Below are 23,569 nucleotides of genomic sequence, written 5' to 3' on the forward strand. Positions count from 1 at the left end.
AAGCTGCTGTGCATGTGCTGATGCTGCTGAGGTCTTGGCAGCGCTGTGCGTGTTGTGTTCGCTATCGATGTGGCCATCCTGGTGGGATGAGTGACAGCGGATTAGAGCTGCTCAGCCCCAGTCCTGGCCTTGTCCCAACGTGCACCCAGTGCCCAAGGGGACCGTCCTGGTGGGGGCTGATGGCTGCCACTGCTGCACCGGGTGGGGACATGCCGCCGCGCGGTGGCATTGTGGTGGCAGCCGGCTGCCAGGGAGGGAACAGCGGAAGGGAACGGTCTGAGTGATTCAGAGCAATTTTCCTCCTAATTCCCCTCATTCCCGGGGCGGATGTGTGCTAATTGGGGCGGAGGGAAGAGCGCGGCACTGGAGGTGCCATTGCCATGCGTGGCCCTCCCGTCCTCCTCCACAATCACATCCTGTGGTGCTTGGCCATCCCCTGGCATACCCTGCTCTGTGTCCAGGGCTGGGATGGCAGCCCACCTCCTCGCCCCATCCCATCCCAGCACAGAGCTCTTCCAGGAGCTCCCAGGGGCCCCCAGGGTCAGGAGCACAACAACCCCCGGGCTGCTCCGCTTTGCACCCAAACCCACTGTGCACCGGGCAGCCCCCGCTGGCACAGAGCCTGCAGCGACTTGCTGCCTTTCGCCTCATCCCACCAGGGCAAAATTTAGCTCCCCACCATGCTCTGCAGCTCATTAACAACCCACTTAATTGCAGAGGTGCCTTGTGTGGCGGTATCGGCAGCAATTTGTGGGCGGCCGGGGCGGGCTCCACAGCCCCTCCTCGCCCAGACACGCCGAGCGGAGTGATGCAGCGCGTGATCTCACCTGGCTCCCCACCAGATCGATGGATGCAATGGGAGCTGGCACAGCCCGGGGGGCAGGGAGGGATCCGTGCAGGTGTGCACACCCGGGGTCATTGATTGCCCTCAGACCACACAGGAATGAGGGCAGGCGTCCTGTCCCGGCCACCTCGCTGCATCCCCGTGCCTCGCTCTGTCCCCAGGAGCCACCGAGTGACTTTGCCATGGGAGGGAGCTCACATTCAGACCCATGGCCTTGCGTAGCTGGGCTGGCATCACTCAGGTTTCCCCTCACTGCCATTGCTCCTGGGGACAGGCATCACTCCCATGTCCCCTCACCGCCACCTCCCGCAGGGACAGGACTCACTTCAGTGTGCCCTCATTGTCATCACTCCTTGGGACAAGCATCACCCCAGGTGTCTCCTCACCCAGGGACAAGCATCACTCCGGTGTCCCCTCATTGTCATCACCCCAGGGACAGGCATCACTCCAGTGTTCCCTCACTGCCACCTCCCCTGGGGACAGGCTGCCCTGTGTGGGGAAGTGCAGCCCTTTCTCCTTCCTTGCGGAAGCTGATGTTCTGTTCGAGCTGGTTCTGAACGCAGCCCGGGCATTCCCTGGGGCCACAAGAGACACATGGGGCAGCCTCAAAAAGAAGACGAAATCCACTTTTTCCGCATAAAGTTATTTTCTCAACGACTTTTCCAAAGCTTTGGCATTGCAAAACCCCACCAAGTCACAAATCACCGTGATCGTAAAAGAAGGAACCCCCCCCAGGGGCCGGTGAATGCAGACTTGCAGAAACGAAGGAAACCTCCCGACCATTCTATTTTCCACGCGGACCCCGGCAGCATCCCACCGTGGGCAGAGCCCCAGAGCAGTGCCCACGGCCACAGCTCCGTGCTGACCTACATTCGTCTTCCCAGGTAAACATCGTCGCGGGCAGGAGGCCGAGGGAGGCTCCCTGGGAAAGGAGCGATGCAGAACAGGACGGACCGGGGGAGATCCTCGCCCTCCGCCCACCCCTCCCTGTCAGTGCGATCTGAGCCCGTCAGCTGGTGGACGCGGGTGAGTGTGCTCCGTTCCCTTTCGCCCTTGAAATAATGAGGGTTTTTTTTTTCTTTTTGCTTTCTTGGGGCCGTTTCGGTCCTCCCCGCAGGGCTGGGGGCAGCGGCCAAAGGCACAGCCTCGCTCCGCCCTGGGGCTGATTCCTTCCTCCCAGCGAGTGCTGGAGATTGCTGCGGGGATGCGGCTCCTGTGAATTTAAGTGGGGAGTGAGAGAGTGAAGAAACAAAGCAAATTAAGGTGGCAGTCCCACAGGCAGCCTGGGTGGGGGCAGCCCGGCCTTCAGCATCCAGCAAGGGGAGGTTTCTCTGCACCCAGATTTAGAGAGGCTGAGATGATCTTCCATTACTGGAGGGGAGAGGGCAGAACCACCTGGCTGTGTCCTGATGCTTTTCTCCCCTCCAGGACCGGTAGCATCACTCCGACATGTCCAAGCTCATCAAAGCCATCACTGACATGATGGACGGCAGTGCCAGGAGGGGGAAGAAGTCCGAGTCCTTCAGCAGGAGTGAATTCAAGAAGCTGATCCAGCAGGAGTTCGCTCCTGTCAAGGTATTGACACGGGCACGGTGCTGGGTGACATCCAGGGGTGGCTGGGGTGGGGGGGGGGGGGGGGGGGGGGGGGGGGGGGGGGGGGGGGGGGGGGGTGATGGGGGGGGGGGGGGGGGGGGGGGGGGGGGGGGGGGGGGGGGGGGGGGGGGGGGTGATGAGAGCTCCTGCAGCACTCACTCCACATCCAACATTAGTGTCAGATCTCCCAAACTGCTGATTTTCCTGGGATTTAGCTGTTATTGTGACCATCCTTTGCCTTGCTCTGCCCTTGGGATGAGGGAACATGGTTCTCATTTCAGCCTGGGGGGGGGGCTCTGACAATCTCCTGTCCCCCAGAGGTCCTCCACCAGCAAGTACCACTACATCGGCAGCCCGCCGGATTCGGACACCGAGCCCATGAACAAGAAGGAGAAGGGCTCCTCCAAAACCTGTGTGTACTGAGGGCTGCTCCGGGGGCACGGAGAGGAGGAGGTGAGGAGAGGCAGCAGGAGGGAGGTGCTCCGGGATGGCACTGCATTGCCTTGATGTGAAGGGACAGATCCATCTGGGCAGTGTGTCTGTCCACCCCCCGCAACTTTACCCCCCATGGTTTGCCCATCAAACCTCCATCAGAGGAGATGGGATGGAGCCAGAAGCTGTGCTCCCACCGGGAGGATTCCATTAGCCCTAATAACGCCACCAAAATGGCAAGGTGCTAACTGGGTGCAAGCTCCATACAAAGCATTGCAACTGCCCAGGGTGGGCAGTGAATAGATGGGGTCTGGGGGCTGACAGCTCTAATGGGGTGCTCATGGGTGGCTGCCCCATGGAATTTTCTCCCCACAGGATCCTTGATTTCCCCCGTGGGCGAAGCACAGAGGTGGCGGCGGCAGTGGGCACAGTGTGATCTCGCAGCGGGGGGGACGTGAGGACGTGCCCCACTCCATGTATTACCTCCATGAGGAAAAACTAACTCTGTCTCTCCTATTTCCTCTGTCCCGATGCTCCACAGGTCTCTCTTTGGAATGCTTTGCAAATGGGGCTTCAAGATTTGGGGTGTTGGGTCCAGAGTTGTAAATGTAACGGCAGAGCAAAGGCTGATGCATCAACCCTGCCCTCTGCCAGCTCCTTTGGCTTTAATGGGTAGAAAGTGAAAAATTGCTATTCAGAAGGGCTGGAATGAGCTGTGCAATTAGTTGACTCAGGCCGTCCAGTACTAATGAATGAAGAGAGGCAATTATTCAGGGAAAATTAAAGGTCTGTGGCTGGGAGCTCATCTCCAGCTGATTTGAAGTTGACAGTGACATTCCCATGGGTTTGAGGGACCAGAAATGCACCTCAGCGCGACGGAAGAGGCTTCAGCCCCATCAGTACAGCTTGGCCTGTGCCCTCGCTTTCTTTTCCGTTGAAAAAAGGGAATCCCTGCTTTCTTCTATTTTTATTTTTATTTTAGGAAAGCTTTTACCCATGTCTCTGTAATCACCCCGCAGAGGGAGGCACAGAGGATGGAGAGCGGGGCTGCCTTCCTCCTCCCCATAGGGAAACCAACAGAACAAAGCTGTTTCAACAGCGAGGGGGGTGGTGGCATTGCAGAAGATAATCAGGTGTCTAACATTTATATCTTCGTCTGTGAGCTTTTGGAACGTCATGGAGTGACACGTAGCTCCTGCTAAGGACTCACTTTGCGCTCACTTAAGCACCAGGATGAATGTTTTCTGCAGTGAGATATTCCCCCCAAGCAAACGTGAGCAGGATTTGATCCTCCAGCTGTTACTGTGCCTGTAGTGTAAATACCCCAAAGGGTTTTTTGGTTTATTTTTTGTCCTTTTTTTTTTTTTCATAAATGTTTGTAACACCTTAAAGAAAGGCAATTAAAGAGGTACAAGAGGAAGCTGCCTGCTTGCCGTGAGCCCCGGCGACCAGCAGCTCAACGCTGCAGTGCAAACACCATGGAGGTGGGGCAGGAGCATCAAGCCCTTGGGGGGTCTGGGGGCATGGGCTGGGGGGGACACAGGGGTGGTGAGACACCCTGGGTGAAGGGCAGCCAATGGGATGTGGAGTAGATTTTGGGTTTTCTCCATCACCTGGGACCCAGCGGGAGGAGGAGGGCTGAGCTAAGGGAACCCAGGGGTCATCCACATGGATTGCAGCCAGAGCGTTGGAAGAAGGAGAGAAAGGCAGCGCATGCATGGCATGAACACACACATGGGAAATGAGAATGGGGAGCTTAAGGAGACACGGAGACAGGAGAGCTCTGGGACACATCATGCTTTATTGTGCTGCTGGCACCTGGTCTGAGTGCAACCCCGTGGGGGAGCAGTATCGGTGCCCTTCGCGGGGTGGGGGCATGCAGAGGGGTTGCAGCTGAGTGCCCTGGGGTGTGCAGAGCTCTGGTCCATGCTCCATCACTTCATCTTCTGCGAGGGCAGCTGGTGGATCTGCTGCTGCTGCTGCTGCTGCGGCTGCTGCTGGTAGTGGTACTGGACCTGAGGCTTCCCATGGCAGCTGGAGCCGCCAGAGCTGTGACAGCCGCCGCTGCCACCGGAGCTGTGACAGCCACCACCGCCGGAGCTATGACATCCACCGCCACCACCGGAGCTGTGACAGCCACCGCCGCCACCGGAGCTGTGACAGCCACCACCGCCGCCGCTGCTGTGACAGCCACCACCTCCAGAGCTGTGACAGCCGCTGCTCTGGCGGGTGTAGCGCTCCTGTGTGTGGCACTGGTCCTTGTCCTGGCGGGAGCACATGGCAGAGTGCTGGGTGACCTGCGGGAGAGAGGGGCTGTCAGGGGCTGCCACATGTCCCACTGCCCCCCGTACCCACCCCGTTCACAATCCCAACCATCAGCAGTACCCAGGGTCTATGGATCCCTTTAGAAGGCTCCGGGTCCTGCACCCACCCATGGAGGATCAGCTGGATGCCACCTCCTCCCTTTCACTCTGCCATCCCGGAGCATCCAGTGGTTGCCTTCAACCTGTGCTCTGCATCCCTCTGTGCAAGACACGTCCCCAGAGAAGCTAAATCCATGCTGCTAGACTTACCAAAGCTTGAGAAGAAGGCGAGAGGAGGGAATGACAATCTCCAGGACAGGGGCAGTTTTATAGAGATCCCAAATCCCTTGGCCCGGAAATGAGGCAGCTCTCTGTCACCGCCATCTATTAATTTCGTACCCAATCCTCATCAAACCGCCCTCTGTTTACATCGCTCGCCTGACTCATTGGAGATTGGTATCATTCCCTTTTTTATCTGTTTCCTGTGCCACATAAGTATCTAATTGGCAGCCTCACCTGTTCCTAATAGGGAAACCCGTGGGTGCCTGGGTTTCCAAAGGCTCATCTGTTTGGGGTTTGTTTTGGAAATCAAATCCAGGAGTAATTATAGCCCTGTCCCATAAGGCTCTGCTCTTGGAGTCTAATCCCTGCTATTGAGGCGGCCCTGGATAAATCCAGAATTAATCCAGGCACAAAGGAGTGTGGAGGTGCTCACCCTTCTCCACTAAGTGCTTGATCCGAACAAAGCTGCTTCACAGAACCGTGGAATGGTCTGGGTTGGAAGGGACCCTCGAAGACCACACAGCCCAGTGCTGTGCTGTGGGTGCACCCCACCCTGGTCAGGCTGCTCCAAGCCTCGTCCCACTGGACTTTGAGCCCATCCAATGACAAGGACATCCATGAGCATCCTGGTCCAGGATCTCACCACCTCACAGTGAAAAATGTCTTCCTTAAATCTTATTCCCTCCTTAAGACCCCCTGGGATTCCTCTAGAGAAGTGTCCTAGGAGTCTATCAGTGGTCTTCTAGCTTCCCTCCCCAAGCTACAGGGCGTGGGTTTCCCCAGGAGGAACTGAGCTGCCAGAAGATGATCTCTGTGTCGGCTGGAAGCCTTGCAAGCTCTGCTGTCACCACAGCTGGACGTCAGGGGTCTCAAAGCAAAGAAAGCACCCACTGGTGGGTGGGAGCTGCTGGGTGCTGTGTCCCACACGCGGCCCTGTCTGAGCTGGGTGGGATGAGGGGTGAAGCTCCCACCGGGGCAGTGAGGGTCCGTAGGGTATGAGGGGCTTTGCATCCAAAGCTGTGGGTGATGTCCATCCCAATGGCTCCTGCCCCATCATGGAAGCTTTCCCTTATCCGAGGGGTCAGTGGGTGGGAGGGCAGCAGAGCTCAAAGCATGAAATGCAGGCGGTGGGTGTTTCCCTTGCTGCCTGCCACTGAAGTCATATTAATTTGCATAGAAACTATTGGTGGAGATGGAGAGGAGCAATTAGCAGCGAACTGGGAGGGACCACTGGCAGCTGCAGGCAGATCTGCATGGCTGTCAGAGCATCGAGGGGCTGCTGTGCATCCTTCCCACCACCCGAAGCAATGGCCCACGACTGCAACCTGAGAATGGATGCATTTCTGCGCAAGGAGCCTTTGCATTGCTTGAGCCTTGTGCAATCTGTTTCTGCCTTTTCCAGAGGGTGTTAGTGGCAGGCTCATCTTGTCCAGGTCAGGGGTGATGTACCGTGCAGGCGAGTTTATTGCTTTTTGGGTGGTGATGTCATTCATTCTACGAGAAAGGACACACGAAGGCGTTCAGTGTAACCATGCACGAGGTTTCATAACAGCCCGTGTTTTCCTTGCAGTCGTTGGCCTCTCCCACCTGTCAGTTCAGCTTTTAGTTTAAAGCAGGAATGACAGCAACATGGAAGCACAGAAGCCTGTGTCCTTTTTTTTTTTTTTATTGTGGTTACAGGAAAAGAACAACGTTGAAATCTGGAAACAACCAAAAAACCCAAGAGGTAAAGGAAAGGAATGTGAAAACATAAGGCTAGTAATCACTCACGGGGTCTTCTTCGGATTTTGGGGCATTGCTGCTGGTCCTGCACACGTGGGGTGGGCTGTGGGTTATGGCTGCACTCCCATCTCCTCGTGGGGCTGTGAGACCAGTGGGTGGGCTGCTCCCAGTCTCAGCTCCCAGTTCCAGTTCCCAGCTCCCAGTCCCAGCTGTGGAACCCCTTCCTTGGTGCCTCCCTGTCTTCCCAGCAGCAGCTCTGCCACATTCTGGGAGTGCATGGAGATGCGTCCCCCAGTTAAGATATGTGACATGTTACCAACTCCGTAGACTCAACATTCCACCAAAACCCAGCTGCATCCCTTTAGTGTGAATGGGAAAATGAGGATGGGGAGCTTAAGGAGACACGGAGACAGGAGTGCTCTGGGACACATCATGCTTTATTGTGCTGCTGGCACCCGGGCTGAGCGCAGCGGTGCCCTTCAGGGGGTGGGGGCACGCAGAGGGATTGCAGCCGGGTGCCCTGGGGAGTGCAGAGCTCTGTGGGGAGCTGGTCCATGCTCCATCACTTCATCTTCTGCGAGGGCAGCTGGTGGATCTGCTGCTGCTGCTGCTGCTGCGGCTGCTGCTGGTAGTGGTACTGGACCTGAGGCTTCCCATGGCAGCTGGAGCTGCCAGAGCTGTGACAGCCACCGCTGCCACCAGAGCTGTGACAGCCACCACCACCGGAGCTGTGACAGCCACCGCCACCACCAGAACTATGACATCCACCGCCGCCACCGGAGCTGTGACAGCCACCACCGCCGCCAGAGCTGTGACAGCCACCACCTCCAGAGCTGTGACAGCCGCTGCTCTGGCGGGTGTAGCGCTCCTGTGTGTGGCACTGGTCCTTGTCCTGGCGGGAGCACATGGTGGAGTGCTGGGTGATCTGTGGGAGAGAGGGGCCGTCAGGACATCTTACTTCTGCCTTTCCTTGGAAGAGGAATCTGGAAGTTAAATTCATGTGCTCCTCCCAGCTCCCACGGCCTTTAAACCTTAAAATCACAGAACCATACGACATCGGACCTTCAGCATCCTTAAGACCATCAGCTTGCCCTACTGAGTGCAGTCACTGAGCCTGTCTGTTAGCATAGCACCAATCTTCAGAGCAAATCCCAGCGCCTCTCCCCTGCTCCAATCTCTGCTCTCCTGCAGCACCCCCCTTCCCAAGCCCTGTGCTCCCTCCTCACCCCACCTCCCTATCAGGAGCACCCACAGAGCAGCCCAGCAACGCTGCAGGGCTCATCCTGCTCCCAGCCCCTCCACCTCCCAGCGAATTTTAGGTCCTGTCCTGAGCCCTGAGCTCTGCAGCATCACTGCTCTTACCGTGCTGCTCTGCAGTGAAGGGATGCGGAGGTGATGAGGCTCTCCGGGACCATGGTGCTTTTATACCCTTTACCCACTCCGGAAGTGGAACACCTCCCCATTGCAGAACTCTGTCTGCTTATTTCACTCCCCAAAGGATTTTTTTTTTTTTTTTTGCCTCCCTACTCTTTGGGTTGCTGCATGACTCACCGTGGCTGCGCTGGGTATCGCCTCTCCGTGTTGGTTCGTTCCTGTGCTGCTGAGATGTTTAATTGCCAGCCCTCCCCGTGCCGAGCCCCGGTGGGGAGTGTGGGTGGCCCTGATTTCCACAACGTGCTTTGGTGTTCGTTGCAGCTGGGGAGTGCTCCGCCTTTAGAAAGGGAATAATCACAGAATCATCACACGTGGCTTTGGAAAGGTCTCGAGGTGCTCTCCATGCCCATCGACCCACAAATGTGTCCAGGAGCACCAACAGTGCCTCCTGCATTGCAGACAGCTCTACCCAAACTAAGGTTTGACTGGAACCACTGTTGGCTCCTTTCTGCTAAAGCCAGCCGAAATGGGGCACAGCTGGGGAGGAAGAGAAAGGGCAGCTCCCATAGAGCTTTCTGTGGTCAAAAAGTTCTCTGCTGCCACGAGAAGGATGAAAACAGGAATTAGGAATCCAGCTGGGTTCCTATTTTTGGAAGGGGGAAGATCTGTCCGAGGTGGTGATTCAGAATGGTGTGGTTGACTTTTGGCCCATGGGTGAAGGTGGGTGGTGGTGGCTGTCGGAGGCCACGAGCAGAGCACTCGTGGGTGCTGTCCATGATACTGTGTAGGGCGTGCTGACCCCCGGGACTTTCCCCAAACCTGTAGCAATGTCATTTCTGGAGCTCTTTTCTCCGCTCCCCAATTACCTCGTAATTTGACAACAAACCCAAGGGTTGTTCAGACAGATGCACGGACCCACGGGAACCTTGAGGCCAAGCACCAGTGCTAATTGCAAGCAATGGTCTGAGATACTCCTTGCACCTTCCCTGCACCTCTGCTGGGCGTTGGGGATGTGCCTCGGACTGCAGGTCTCTTGTTGTCCTTTCCCTAACTACTAGCAGGGGATACTTTAGTTATTGCACAGGCAGTAAATGGAAGACTAAGAGGGATATTGCAAGCAGACAGCAGGAATAAGGAACTGCTCAGGTTTTGCCAGTGCAAAAGTGCTCAGAAAGCACGGGACTCCCAGCAAGGTCACTGTACTTCATGGAAGTGCCCCTCCAGCCCAATACCAACTACTGCTCGGGGACCTGGTTCCCAAACCTTTGGTTCTGAGGTCCTGAGTGGTTCCCAGCACCAGATAACCTCTGACACATTCATTGCTGCTGAAACGCAAAGGATTTTTAGAAAGGCGGAGGGCAGGGCTGTGTTCATGAATCAGGCATGCAACCCAAATGCTTCTTTTGTAATGCTTAATTGCTATTACGAGATAAAACAGTGTCAGGGCAAACCGTACTCAGGCTGGATCCCTTCTTTTTATTTATATATCGTTCTCTCATTGGAAGCAGAAATATAATAAATATTCTCCTTGAAAAAAAGAAGAAGACACATTCAACGTCACTTGTAGCTGTGGGCATCACGCTGGGCTCAGCTCCCCCCATTTCTGTGGATCTGAGGCTGCTGGAGGTCAGCAGCGCTGAGCACCCCCAAGTTCTGTGCACATCCACCTCATGGGAATGGGGCTGCAGCTGGGGCAAAGGCAGAGCTCACAGCAGCGGCTCTTCCAACCAACGCCGCGTCCTTGTGCTTGTGGAGGATGTCTCTGAGCATCATGACACACTTGGGAATTATCTTATCAGGGCAACAACCATTTATTTCACGAACGGCAAGAGCGCACCAATAAATTACACCATTCAGTTTAATTACGTGCTGAGAATGAATTTATCAGATCATCGTGTACCGCCGGCGTCGCGCAACGCCCCTGGGCCAGCACAGGGCTCTCCAAGCACTGCTCAGAGGGGTTCTGGAGGGGATGCCCAGGGGTTTGGCACAAACAGGAGAGATTTCAGCTCCCACTGTGGCCCTAGAGGAGTTTTCTATGCTCTGGCTGTGGAGTGGGTCCCAAAGGCTTGAGTGCCACAGCCAATGGGTTCTCAGTGGGAGATGTGTGGTCTCCAGCTCAGTGGGAAGGTGACATGGGGAAGGGCTGTGGCTGTGTGAGCCAGCTGCCATTTATAAATGCCCATTCTTCCTTATTTCATTAGGAGCCCCTGAAGGAGAGGGTGGCAGTGCCTACCCCTTGGCTCTGTGCTAATGATGCCCTGTGGTGCCACGATATGAAAGAAAAATCATGAATGCAAAAGTCTCATGTGCTACTGATTGCAATGGCTCATTTATTGTCAAAGAAGGATAGAGAGAGCACCACGCCAGCGTGAACATATGCCGTGCATTTCTGGTGCCCACAGATAAACCCAGCAGAGATTCAAGACTGGCCAGGGGGGAGGGAAGAGAAATTATGTTCTATGAACACTGGGAGACATGCAAGGATTCCTGAACTTGTGCAGAACAGCAGGTAAAGTCCCGGTCACTTCATCTTGGAGGATACTTGATAAATTTGCTGCTGGCAATCTTGTGGCATTCCATGGCAGGATCCTCCACTACTCCCATGGCATCCGGATCCGCTGCTCCCATGGCATCTGGATCCCCCACTGCTCCCATGGCATCCAGATCCACTGCTCCCATGGCATCCAGATCCACTGCTCCCATGGCATCCAGACCCACCACTGCTGCTATGGCACCTGGATCCACTGCTCCTGTGGCACCCGGATCCCCCGCTGCCCCCACCGCACCCCTCACTGCTGTGGCACGAGGACCGCTCCTGGCGGTGGCACTGGTCCTTGTCCTGGCGGGAGCACATCTTCGCAGACCTGCAGGAAAGACCATCCACCCTTGAGTCTCGCAAAGGCAAGATTACGTATCAAGAACAGGTGCTCATCATAGGCCAGGTTCTTGGAATATGGAGAAAAAATAGCAATGCTCATCGCCCTGCATATCCTCTTTTGAGCAAATCTTTCACCTCAATGCTTAGCAAAGACATAAGGTAGGCATTAGAGCACTCAGGGATGACTGAGAAGGGATGGCCGGAGGGATCTAGAGCTTGACTGGAAGAGTCTCACCCTCAGCAGTTTGAAGCACTAAGTTCTGAACTTTCCTCACTGCTCTCTGTTATTTCCATAGAGGAGAAGATAATGAAGGCGTGAGGACTGAGCAAATGCATCCAGAGAGAGCAGCGGAGATGAGACGTGCAAGAGGAGGCCAAGAATTTGAGACAGGGACAAAGCTGGAGAGCGCGAAAAACACAGCAGCGTGAGGAGCTGGACTTACTCTGTTCAGCGGGAGCTCAAGAGGAGACGTGAAGATGAGAGAATGAGGAGAAATGTGTGCGAGGTTTTTTATAGGGCACCCGGAGTTTTTCCTCCGGAAACAAGGTGAGCTCCCACTGGAGGGACTCAGTGGTTCACCACCGCGAGCACTTCGCTAATTGGAGCTTTTCCTCTCCTGTTTTGACTCACGGTGTCACGAATGGATCAATATCCTGTCTTCGGGATCGCCATTCCTTGTGTTACTCCTTAAAAATGCTAATTGCCCTCCACGCCTAGTGTTCGTGCTCAGGGATGGGAGGTTCTGGATGGGCTTGCTGCATTCCCCTGAAGTATCCGCCTAACACGAAGCTGCCATGAGGCCAAGCTGGAAATGTGAACACATAGGAATGAGGGAAATGGGGTGGGATGTTGGATACAGGATTTTCTGGGCTGCCAAGGAATCCAGCGAATAAAAGGGGCCTAAAAATCAGCAAAGAATTACATGGTGATATGTAGGAAAAATGAGTGTGTTTCGGCAGCCTGAGGAAAAAAAAATATGTAGGTTGTGAGTGGGCGAAGGATGCAAAGGAAATTAGGGATGCAGGTATGAGCACACGATGGGAGGCGAGCGCAGAGACATCCTATCAATGAGAACACCCTGCATCGACCCTGGGCCAGCAGGGCTGGCCTTGGTGGGTTGTGAAAGGAATGGAGAGGACCATGGGATCAAAACCTGTCCCTGAGGTTTGGGGCTTTGGGGTGGGAGGCTTTGAGGCAAACTCCTGCTGGATGCAGATGGAGTGATGGGAATGGGGCACGCAGGCAATAGGACCTCACCACGGGGCACTGGAGTTGGATCAGAGAAACGTATTTCTGAGTGAAATAGTGAAGAAGCACGAAAAGGAGAATTGTGATATTTTTTAACTCAGTCCTTCTGGCCTGAAGGAGAGACTTTTAACCTAAACAGAGGGAACTGAAAGTCATATAGGAGACAGAGACCATCCGGACAGGAGGGTCAGGCATCCACCCCATCCCCACGGTGCTCGTTCCCAGTATTGGTACTGGTCCCCTTTCTTCACCTTTACCTGAACTAAAAAGAGGGCAGAAAAGTGTTGTGACATTTTTGGGCTCTTCCCTCTGCCCTCCATCCCCATCCAATTGTAATGGGGATTCTTATTGCTGCACGTTTGCGGCTCAGCTTTGGGGAGGAAAGTGCCTTTCTGCCCACAGAGCACACCAGGCCTGATCCCAGCCAGGACTCTAGAGGCCACTGTGATATTAATTATAGCACAGATTGAACTGAAACGAAGCAGAGCCCGGGAGATTCATCACTGACCCATGGAGCTGAATCACCACATTGCAGACATCCATGAGCAGATCGGAAGGTGTCTGGAGATATTTCACAAACAGCAGAAGAATGAGGATTCTTGTGAAACTGTTGCTCACAAGGGAGCACTAATGACACCCCAGATCGCCCAGATGGTGACAAACATGTTTATCACTTCTCTCGACGATAGAACACAGCAGGGAGGATGCTCATGCACGACGGAGACCCAGAGCTGTGTACGTCCTGACCCCATGGCTGATGCCTGCGACCCATACAGTTATCACGCGCACAGCACCTGGCCTTTGGGAGAGGCTTCCCTGAATCCCTTGGTGTTATCTGGAGCTTGTTTCCATGTGTAATTTATTGTTTTTATTTTATGGGAAGAACTGTGATTGTCCTAATACAAGTCTCAGGAGCTGGGTTTGGATTATGGTTTCTGAGTGGTTTATCTATGGCCATGATGCTTCTGTACTTGAGCTACTGGTTTTCTGATGATGAAGGTGATAAATGAAGTACAGAACAAGTGCGAGACCTTGGGAGGATCTGTGGGAAATTCAGGCACAAACACAAACCTCCAAATATCTCACTGATTTTGGGCATGGAGTGAGCAATCCTCCAGCCCTCTTTATCCCTTCCCAGCAGCTCCAGAGGGATACGGAGGTGGATTTGGATGCTGTGGCTGCAGCCCATGGAGCAGTGCTTGCTTTGGGGACTGTGTGCTCTGCAAGATGTCCCAGCATCACCTTCTCATGAGGAAGAGTCCAGCGAGGAAGGCTGCATGTTGAGAGCCCCATGTATGCACCGATAAAACCTCCAGCCCAGGAAGGGGAACTTGTATTGACTTCTTTTCCTCTCCAGATTGTGATGCAGGGAAATCTCCACCATTACCACTGCTGAGCAGCTGGTTCTGTGATGTGTCACATCCTGCAGGCTGAGCATGGGAGGCTGGGGCTGGAGACCATGGAGGATGGAGGCTCTGGGCTGGGTGAGGTGTGAGGAACCACTTGGAGCCACCTGCAGCCACCTGGAGCCCCCTAGGAGCCACCTGGAGCCACTTGGAGCCACCTGGAGTCCCCTAGGAGACACCTGGAGCCAGCTGGCACCTCCTTGGATGCGGAGCTGTGAGTCACTGACACCAGATCCCTGCTGTGCTGCAAGGATCCTCCCAGATTGCTCCTCCTCACCCTGCCAGCCCTGGCCCTACTGGGAGCTCAGGGTCTTCTGTCCTGCTACAGAGATCCAATTCTTCCTCAGTGTCCACCATCACTATATTCTAAGTCTCATTTGACTCGTGCTCCTGGCCAGGTGGTTCCCGTTCCTCCCCCAGGACAAAGGCTCCATCTCCTCTGCCAGCCTCCAGCATCCCCTCTGGCTCTGCCCTTGCTCCTGAATCCTTTCCTGGTCTTTTCCCCAGGGCTGATTTTGGAGGCTTGTGATGTAAGTCAAACCATACCCGCTGCCATGTCAGGAAACAAAATGATGTGTCAAGAACTTTTCATTTTTACCTCTTTGATGAAGTCCGTGTGGTTTTTTTAATATCAGTATATTAGTATTTAATTGCTGGGTTGCCCATAGTCCATGACAAAAGTCGTTGGCTTCCTCTCAACAGGAAGCAGTGCCTGGATAGGAACAATTTGGCACCAGGTGGAACTGACCAGGAACCTCGAAGCCAGGGAGAGTGGGGATGCTGCAGACTTCAGCTCCCACCACAAGAAGGGGCAGAAGCAATTTAAAGAGACGAAGAGATGATTCAAAGAGTAGAAAACATTGATACGAGATGGTCATGAGCTATATTTTTTATTGTCTCTGCACCTGCCATGAAACAACGATGGGAGATGAATCAGTCGCAGCACGAGAGCATTGCAGTGTTACATGACTCACAAAGACAAGGAAGAGCACTTGGCATTGCACACTGAGACAGTGGGTTACATCTTCAAATCACATCACAAGCAACATGACAGGAAGAGTGGAAATCCCCGAGGACACGTGGAACGCTGGGGCAACGCTGCCAGAACGAGAAGTTTCTCACTCATTCCCTCTCTTTGCATCCCCTACTTTATCTTTCGGGCTGGCACCTTGCAGACCTGCTGCTGCTGCTGGTGGGGGACGCACTTGGCCACGGGCACTTGCTGCACTGGGGCTGGCATGGGGCAGCACTGCGGGATGCTCTGCACTGGCTCACTAAATTGCGGCTGCTGCACTGAGCTGTGGCATCCCCCTCCTGAGGACCCTCCCTGGCACCGCTCAGAGCACACCGACCTCCCGTAGCCTTGGCATCCCCCCGTTGACCCATAGCTGTAGGTGGGTCTCCTGACGCAGCTTGAGCCACCACCTCCATGGCATGAACCCGAGGACCCCTGGCACCGCTCGGAGCACACCGACCTCCCGTAGCCTTGGCATCCTCCAGTTGACCCATAGCTGTAGGTGGGCCTCCTGACACAGCTGGATCCACCACCACCGTGGCACGAACCCGAGGACCCCTGGCACCTCTCGGAGCACACCGATCGCCCATAACCCTGGCAGCCCCCCGTTGACCCATAGCTGTAGGTGGGCCTCCTGGCACAGCTGGACCCGCCGCCTCCGTGGCACGACTCAGCCGTGGTGTAACCCTGGCATCGCTCGGAACAGACCGGCTGCCGGTAGCCGTAGTGCCGGTAGTTGTGTCCTCTCATGCCCTCCACACCCTCGCCGTCGCACCGCGAGGAGCAGCAGTTGTTGTAGCCGTAGCGGAACGGCGTGCGCCGGGTGTCGAGCCAGGACCCAGCGGGGTCGTACCAAGTGGAGTTCAGGTTGAAGTAGGATTCTCTTCCGGAGGAGTAGATCATGTTGGAGTTGCAGGGAAAGATCTGGAAAACACAGATAGGTCTTCATTTCCACGTCCTCTCTTTTCATTTAGCTTCTCAGTGACCCACGCACAGCCTAGCCGGATCTAAAAGATGTTCTTGCTATCACCCAATATTTCCAAACCCTCTTTCTGACCTTACCCTGATTTTTTTACTCTCTGAGCACAGAAGCAGCCATAAGATGCTGCAGCACACAGTGGCACTGCTGAAAATCCTGCATCCATGTTCCCCAATAGTTCCCTTTCTGCTTAGCCCCTGCATGAGTGCAGTGCAAAGGAAGGCTCTTGTGTGCCCACTGCGTGACCTCCTGCATCCCGACCCCCCCCAACCCTCCCAGCTGCTCTGAGCTGCCTTACCCAAGTGATGAGGGAAGGCAGATGCAGACCAGGGGAGCAGATTGCGAGAAGCAAAGGGACGGAGCCCTTTTATAGGGTTACAAATCTTCCCCTTGTAAATGAAACACACTGCAGGAACGAGGACTAAATTATTTATTGACTAAACTTCCCTTCCATTTGGATGCTGTTCCCAGGACTTGGCACGTTCTGCTTGACTCATGATTCTTGATAAATATCTCTTAATTATAGCAGAGTTACTGAGAAGTGCACGTAAAGGACCTGCAGTGCTTAAGCCACATGTAGGCTCTATGAGGCAGGTAATAACGCACTTATTGCCCAGCTGAGAGGACCGAGACACTGAGTGGAGACTGATGGGTGACCGATGAGTCAGGAGCCCTCACGCACACAGCATTTCTGCCCTGGCATTCCCTTAGCTCCCCATGGGGGCACCTCTAGGTGCCTGAAGCACAGACAGGGATTGGAAACAGCCAGCACAGAGTCACCGAGAGCAAATCATGCCGACGGGTTTGGTGATGAAGGGACTGGTTCTGAGGATGGGGAGTGCAGTGAGTGGAGCCCCTTCCACTTCTGTCAGGCTCTGCGGTGCCCTCAGTCACCCCGGCTCTGGGCAGAGGTTCCCATGGAGCTGCGGTGGGAGGAGGCTGGGAAGAAACAAAGGTACCCAGGGAGGGATTTCTGAAGTTCAAGTGCCTCTGAGTTCCAGTGGAAACGGGTTTTTCCTTGGCTAAAATTCAAAGTGATAAAAATCGTGGCCATTTTCTGCATAAAGTAAAGGTGATTTTTTCCCCCCTGATTTTCCTTGGGGTTGCTAGGGACACTTGGGGCTGTGACTAGGGTTAATACGAAGAAAGAACACTGTGAGTATGAATGCATGCAGGGAAAGGTTTGCTGGCGAAGCAGCACATCAGCAGCGTGGCTGTGAGAGCGGGGTGGTGGGGGAAGAGCCAGGCTGCGCTTCCTGCACTGAGTGAAAGCATTCCTGGCATGCACAGACACACCTCACGTGCTGGGACACAGGCCTAATTATCATGATTAACATTTCCATGATGGATGGCGTCCCGGCGTGGTTTTACTGCCAGGCTAATGGGGTGGGAGCACACAGGGAGCAAACAGCTGGTACCTGGGTCACTTGGTGGTGGGGTGTGTGATGGACCATGGGGAAGTCCATCCATTGCCCCTCTGATGGATAGCACCATGTGGGGCTGTTCACAGCACACAGCTGCAGCTCAGCCCTGTGAAACGGCTGTAGTTGGGGCTAAGGTTCTCATGTGTGAACTCAGATTCTGTTTTTCACTTAATAGATTTCCTCATGGGAATTGTGGCAACTTTTAATATCTCCTCATTGTAAAGTTGGGGGTAAAAGAAAAAGGAACCAAGGGTCAGTGAAATTTTGTCAACTTTATTCTTGTATACACAGGGAGAAAGTCAACTTGCAGGAGTCCCCACTGCTGCTGCCCTCACAGTATGTGGCTTTTTCCAATCCAGTCCCATCCCTGGTTTGGAACAGCCCTGAGATCCCAATGCGGTGAAGCCATGAGAAAAGGAGCACTGGTTACCAACTGTGTGCACTCAGTTCATCCATCACCTGGTTGCTCGTCTTCCCCCCAGGTGGGAGACCCAGGAGCAAAGTGGGGCGGGGGTGATTAAAGTCTGTTCCTTGGTGAGGAAAACCCCTGGGAATTCCATAGCGTTGTGGAATGGCTTGGGTTGGAAGGGACCTTCAAGATTAACTGATCCAACCCCCTGCCATGGGCAGGACACCTCCCACCAGGTCAGGCTGCCCAGGGCCCCATCCAGCCTGGCCATGAGCACCTCCAGCAATGGGGCATCCACTTCTTTCCTGGGCAGCTGTGCCCAGAACTGGATTTAGAGTGTTGGTGCTGCCGTAAAGCAGGGGACCACGGTCCCTGAAGTCCCCAGAGTGTGCAGTGCAGCAGCCAGAAAGCAGAGGTGGCAGCACCTACAGCTTGGGCAAAAAGCAGAGCACCTCCACGCCAAGCTTGGGAGCAGCAGCACAGGGCAACGTGCTGGCGTGGGTCCCCTCCTCACTTCTTCTGCTGGAAGGGTGGCAAGAACTGGACTTGCTTGCACTGGTGCTGGCCAGGATGCTGCGGCAGGGGCACGGAGGTGGGGCAGCAGTGCTGGACAGGCGGATGGCAGTGCTGGACAGATGGACGGCAGTGCTGGACAGGCGGACGGCAGCAGGGGACACAGGGACAGCGGTGCTGCAGGGGCAGGGGATGCAGTGTGATGGGCTCCTCTGCGGGACACTGCTCCACTCTCCTGCGGGGCTTGCGGCAGCAGCCCTGCTCCTCACTCTGCAGTGGTGGTCGGTACTGCTGCAGCGGCCGGCGGCGGATTTTCACCGGTGGGCAGACGGGCTGCACAGGGCTCACCTCCACCCTCCGCCGGGGTTTACCACAATCCCAGCTGCGCTGTGCCGGGCAGCAGTCGCGGGGCTGGCAGGGCTCCAGGGGCTGGCAGCCCTGTGGCACGCTCTGGCAGGACCCCTCCAGGTCGTGGCTGAGGCTGCTACGGTCGTGGCAGGGGGACAGGTCTGGGATGCTCACGGGGCCGTCGTGGCAACCGCAGGTCGCGTCATCGTGGCACGCATCCAGATCGTCTTCGCCCTTACGGTACTGCATGGTGCGGCAGAGATGGCCAAGCCCTCAGGGATAAACAGGCTGGGAAAAAGAAAACAATGGAGTTTTGCATTTTGGAGCCATTCCTATGCAAAATATTAGGAATCTGAGATGACGGAGGGAATCCAACTCACCCTTGTGACTGCTGACGGGTGGCTGAGCAGTGTCCGAGTCCTGAGGACCGCGCCGGAGCCAAAAGCTTTTATATGCGGCCGCGCTGTCCTGGCAATGAGGCATGCCATGGGAATTAATAGCTGAGCACTGAGTGCCACTTCTGCATGTATTTTTTTTCTGGCACTTACTATTGGATTAATCAGCTGCAATTAGCATCTCCCTCGCTGTAATGTCAGCGTAGCTCTTTGCATATGCATTGGCCATTATCTAATTAGTTCTCCCATCGGTCATGTTCAAATAGGCTGTTACCTAGTGTACGTCAGATGGGATAGGGGATAAGGATACCTGGAATGCCGTGATGCTGACTGGTGTGCCCAGAAAGTCTCGTGGCAGTGGGAAACCCACCAATGGGGCTGGGGGTCCTGGTGTTAGGTCCCACATCCCACACCCCACTGCCCTGGAATGGGACGTTGGAGCAGTGTGCAAATGGTGATGGGTTTCCAGGGTGGGGGGGGTTTTCAAAAAAGGTAGAGATAAATCTGTCCTAGAAAACGAATAACCTTCTTGCCAAAATAAATAGCTTTTTATTTATTTATTTTTTCAAAGGAAAACTTGGAAAAACAGTCAGCTCTGCTGTTGTTAATGAGTGCTTGATTTTTGCACTCTGTTTCAGCCTACCTGGCCACCCCTAAGCCTCGTGGCCATGGGGTGGGCTTTCACCCCAAGCCACTCTTTGGGTTTTTCACCCGCTTTGGGAAATCAACACAGGCGCTGGTGCTGCTCAGCACCAATGAGGATTTTTCCGCCTTTTCACTCCAAGTGAGCAAGTTCGGCACCAAACACCCTTTTATGCTCCACAAATCTGGAATGTGGACATCACGGAGTGGTGCTGACCTCACCAACCAACGATGCTCTGCATTGTCCAGGGCCGTGTCCACCTCTTGATGGTTCCGCTTTGACTCATTGCCCGTGGAGCTCCTCCTCTTTGCATTTCTGTGGACGGCGAAGGTGCTGTTTAAACACCAGCGGAGCATCTCTCCCAGCAGCCTGGGGCTGTCCATGCATAAAGGCACTTCCGCGCGCTCACTCAGCAGCAGAGCTCTGGGAGTGATGCTCAGAGTTGGTCCGAGTTTCAACTGGGGTTTGAATCACGGGGAAAAGCATGTGCAGAACGCGGGGGTGTGACCTCAGGGCGCTTCGCTGGGATGATGTATTCCCCAGCTCCAGGAAAAAAAAGGAATTGCTTTGCAGGGAGGCACGGGACTTGCTTGTAAGGATGGAAAAACCCTTGGCTAAGGGCCAGCAGGTTTTTTGATTTACAGCTCATTACCGCAGTCCCACTTACGACGCAGTTTCTGTAGAGTTTGGATTTCTTCACATGAGAAAAAGCGTTTGGGAGTCGCTCTCCTTCCCAAGGATTTTGCAGAGAATGAAGTGCAAAATATTTCGCTTCTGGATCTCACCTCCTAAAAGATGCCACGTATTAATAGAACCCCAGGTGGAATTAGACAGCATTCCCAAACCCCTCCGACTACATTTGTATCTCCACGTCTTTCAGTGACTCCCCCTGTCTTAGATGGGACAATCACTTGTCTACTTAGCCTTATTGGTAAAGTATCAGACTGCTATGAATCTTTACTGCTCAGCATGTGCACTGGGAAGGTTTCAATTAACAAGAGGACCTTTATCTTTGCTGTAGGGTGATACAGGTGCTCCTATCGTAGATGGTGCTTCTTGTGAGCACTGGAAAGATGGCAGGGACTGCATGGCTTGACACAAGTGCTGCTGGTCCCCAGGTGAGCATTGAGCCAAGAAGTTTGCTGTGTGCCCTGGGGTGCTGCCATTGGGAGCGTGCTGAGTTGTTGGCAAAGTCCTTGTAATCAGAAAATAAGCAGCTGATAAAAAAGTCCCAGATCAGAGCTATAGCTTAAAAGAAAATGAAAAATGAATTGACACAGACCAGAAGTTTGCGGTGTCATAAGCTACAGCTTTTATTGTCTTTAATGACTAATTGGAGATTAAAGCAAGAAAGGAGAGTGTGATACATCAACAGCATTAAGCATCCCATACACCAAGACGGAAATTAACAGCAGGGCTAGTGCTTACAAAGGATAAACCACACTGATCAGCGAGGAGAAACTTCAAAGCACATTACAGGCATTTGGTGATGAAAGGCAAGCAAAGAGGAGGAGAGATCTGCAGTCTCTAAGCAAAGAAGGAAGAACATCCATGGCCGTGTCCGTATCCGTGTCCGTATCCAGCAGCGAGGAGCCAGGGGGAAGCAGCGGGAGCACAACAGCAGGGGAGCTGAGCGCAGCCTTGCTCCGCACCCAGGGCTTTAGTTGCCACAGCCGCAGCAGCCACTGTTGTTGTTGTTGTTGCTCATGGTGTAGCAGCAGGTCATGGGCATGCAGCAGGGCGTGGGGCAGCAGTACTGCGATGGGTAGCAGCACGGCGTCTTGCAGCACCTCGGGCTGCTGTAGCAGCAGACGGTGTAGCTGTTGTTGTTGTTGCCACCGCAGCACCCGCAGCCTCCGTTGGGCATGGTGTCGGTTGTGTGGGCAGAGCTGGAAGGGAATAGAAAATGTCAGGCTGCGATGGGGAGCAGATTTGGAAAGGCAGAATTCATACAATGCTCTCTCACTCAACGCCAGAGATTCAAGGAGCTGAAACCCACTCTTGTGGGTTTCTTTTTTGGTAGTAAGCCTTGCCTGTAACTTCTGCCTGTCTTTTTGCTGCAGTGGAGATGCCCACCTCCCCGTCCCAGGGCACCCCTAACGCTGGAGCAGCAGTCACACAGCACCGTGCAGGGGCTGAAATTCTCCCATTGCTCTGCATGGCCCCACTGATGCTCCCATGGCCGCTCCATCCTGAGGCTCCCAGCGTGTCCCTTCCTAAAGCCCAGCGTTACCCAAAAACCCAGTCCAGATACCCATCTCTATTTGGATATCCATAGCGTTTTTCTTCTGGGAAGGGGAAGGAAGGTTTAGATGCTCTCACTTACCCTGCTGAGCGGTGAGGAGAAGTGGAGAGAAGAGGAGTGGAGCGAATGAAGTGCCCTGGACGCGGAGACCTTTTATAGTCCCTTCGCACACCCTCCTCCTGGAAGTGAGACAGCCATTGACCATTCAGACTTCCCTGTTTACTAACCTAAACCCATACTTTTTAGCTATACGTGTCTTCTGATGTTTACTCTTTGCCTTATTATCTGTGATCACAACCTTTATTTTGCCTCATAACTATTCAGCCTGCAGATAATCAAAGGGCTTCCCATGAATACTAATGAATTTGTCCTTGCTGCAGCTTTGCATGGGAGCCAAAAAATGCATCCCTGCATCCGTTTGACCAACGCGGACTGTGACGGCTGCAGATGCTCAGGGACTTACTCAGCAGCGGCTGATGCTGAGTCAGTGTGAGGGCCGAAACTGAAGCCCCCAGGTCATGTCTTTTGGGCGTGTGATGGGATGTTTCACCGGACCCGTGTTTGAAACAACCCTATGGTGAATTTCATGAAAATACGTATGTTCGTTCCCGGTCACAGGACACGCATTTGAGGAGGGAGCATGCAGATCACATGCTCGGGACATGTCAGGGTCACATCAGTTCCTGGGTCCTGGTCATCTACACGTGACTCCACGTGATCATAATTCCCTCCTGATCCCAGGAGTGTCTTCGTCTTGTCCTTTGGTTTGCCTAAACTTCTGCACATCCTCCAGGCTGGGAGGTCTAGCTTTGCGTTGGGCATTACCAAACAAACAAGAGTGCTTTGGCTCCTGCTCTGCTCTGCTAGATCTGCTTCCCTGGGAATATTTTCTGAGACTCTGAACTGAATTGGCCTCCCTGCAGAATATTTTGCATTTTAATTAAAAAGTCGAGGGACAGCACATGTGCAAATGGCAATGAGAGGAAGCACAGCTCTGGGGCTGGGTGTGATGCATGATAACCTTGGGGAGCTGAGCAAGGCCAAATGCATCGTCCTGCACTGGTGTGAAGGCAACCCCAACTGGTGAATGCAGTGCTGTGGGGAAGCAGTGGGGCTTCTGGCGGATGAAATGTTGGAAATGAGCTGCCAGTGTGCACACCCCCCCAGAAAGCCAGCTGCATCCTGGGCTGCACCAAAAGCAGTGTCCCCAGTGCAAGAGAACACCTCTGCTGCGGAGACAGCTGTGGGGTTACTGAGCATGGGGAAGAGAGGGCTCTGTGGAAACCTCATCGCAGCCTTTCAGAGTATAAAGAAAGAAGGGGAGGGAGAGATGCTTTGCCAAGGCCTGTAGTGACAGTATGGGCTGAGAGAAGCTGAGGGCAGGAGAGTTAACGAGCACAGAAAACCGGTCGCAGCCAGGGTCATGGGGCTCAGAGGGAGGCAGGGACTGCAGCGATGCAGGAAGAGATGTTACTGAGGTGGAACCAACTTCTGGGAGGAGAGAGGGAGCAG

General features: G+C 54.3%; 7 protein-coding genes across 7 annotated transcripts in view; 1 reads left to right on the forward strand and 6 right to left on the reverse strand.

Moving 5' to 3' along the window:
- LOC110388003 (feather keratin 2-like) overlaps positions 1-23,569 on the forward strand; it is a 906,242-nt gene that overhangs the window by 765,716 nt on the left and 116,957 nt on the right. The window lies entirely within an intron of this gene.
- On the reverse strand, positions 4,659-5,589 carry LOC110387999 (loricrin-like). Its single transcript, XM_021376785.1, has 2 exons — positions 5,443-5,589; positions 4,659-5,166 (listed from the first exon to the last, which is right to left on the reverse strand). The coding sequence occupies exon 2, from the start codon at positions 5,146-5,148 to the stop codon at positions 4,804-4,806; it is 345 nt and encodes a 114-aa protein (XP_021232460.1). The 5' UTR covers positions 5,149-5,166; positions 5,443-5,589; the 3' UTR covers positions 4,659-4,803.
- Positions 7,690-8,094, reverse strand: LOC110388000 (loricrin-like). Its single transcript, XM_021376786.1, has one exon. It carries the CDS (start codon positions 8,081-8,083, stop codon positions 7,739-7,741), a length of 345 nt encoding a protein of 114 aa, XP_021232461.1. The 5' UTR covers positions 8,084-8,094; the 3' UTR covers positions 7,690-7,738.
- Positions 11,075-11,407, reverse strand: LOC110388002 (keratin-associated protein 5-1-like). The gene has a single exon (XM_021376789.1). It carries the CDS (start codon positions 11,405-11,407, stop codon positions 11,075-11,077), a length of 333 nt encoding a protein of 110 aa, XP_021232464.1.
- Positions 15,231-16,004, reverse strand: LOC110387963 (loricrin-like). Its single transcript, XM_021376728.1, has one exon. The coding sequence runs from the start codon at positions 16,002-16,004 to the stop codon at positions 15,231-15,233; it is 774 nt and encodes a 257-aa protein (XP_021232403.1).
- Positions 18,424-19,023, reverse strand: LOC110387979 (keratinocyte proline-rich protein-like). The gene has a single exon (XM_021376757.1). It carries the CDS (start codon positions 19,021-19,023, stop codon positions 18,424-18,426), a length of 600 nt encoding a protein of 199 aa, XP_021232432.1.
- Positions 21,473-21,679, reverse strand: LOC110388021 (keratin-associated protein 4-3-like). The gene has a single exon (XM_021376811.1). It carries the CDS (start codon positions 21,677-21,679, stop codon positions 21,473-21,475), a length of 207 nt encoding a protein of 68 aa, XP_021232486.1.

Source organism: Numida meleagris, chromosome 24 (assembly GCF_002078875.1).
Source record: "Numida meleagris isolate 19003 breed g44 Domestic line chromosome 24, NumMel1.0, whole genome shotgun sequence".
Taxonomy (NCBI): Eukaryota; Metazoa; Chordata; class Aves; order Galliformes; family Numididae; genus Numida; species Numida meleagris.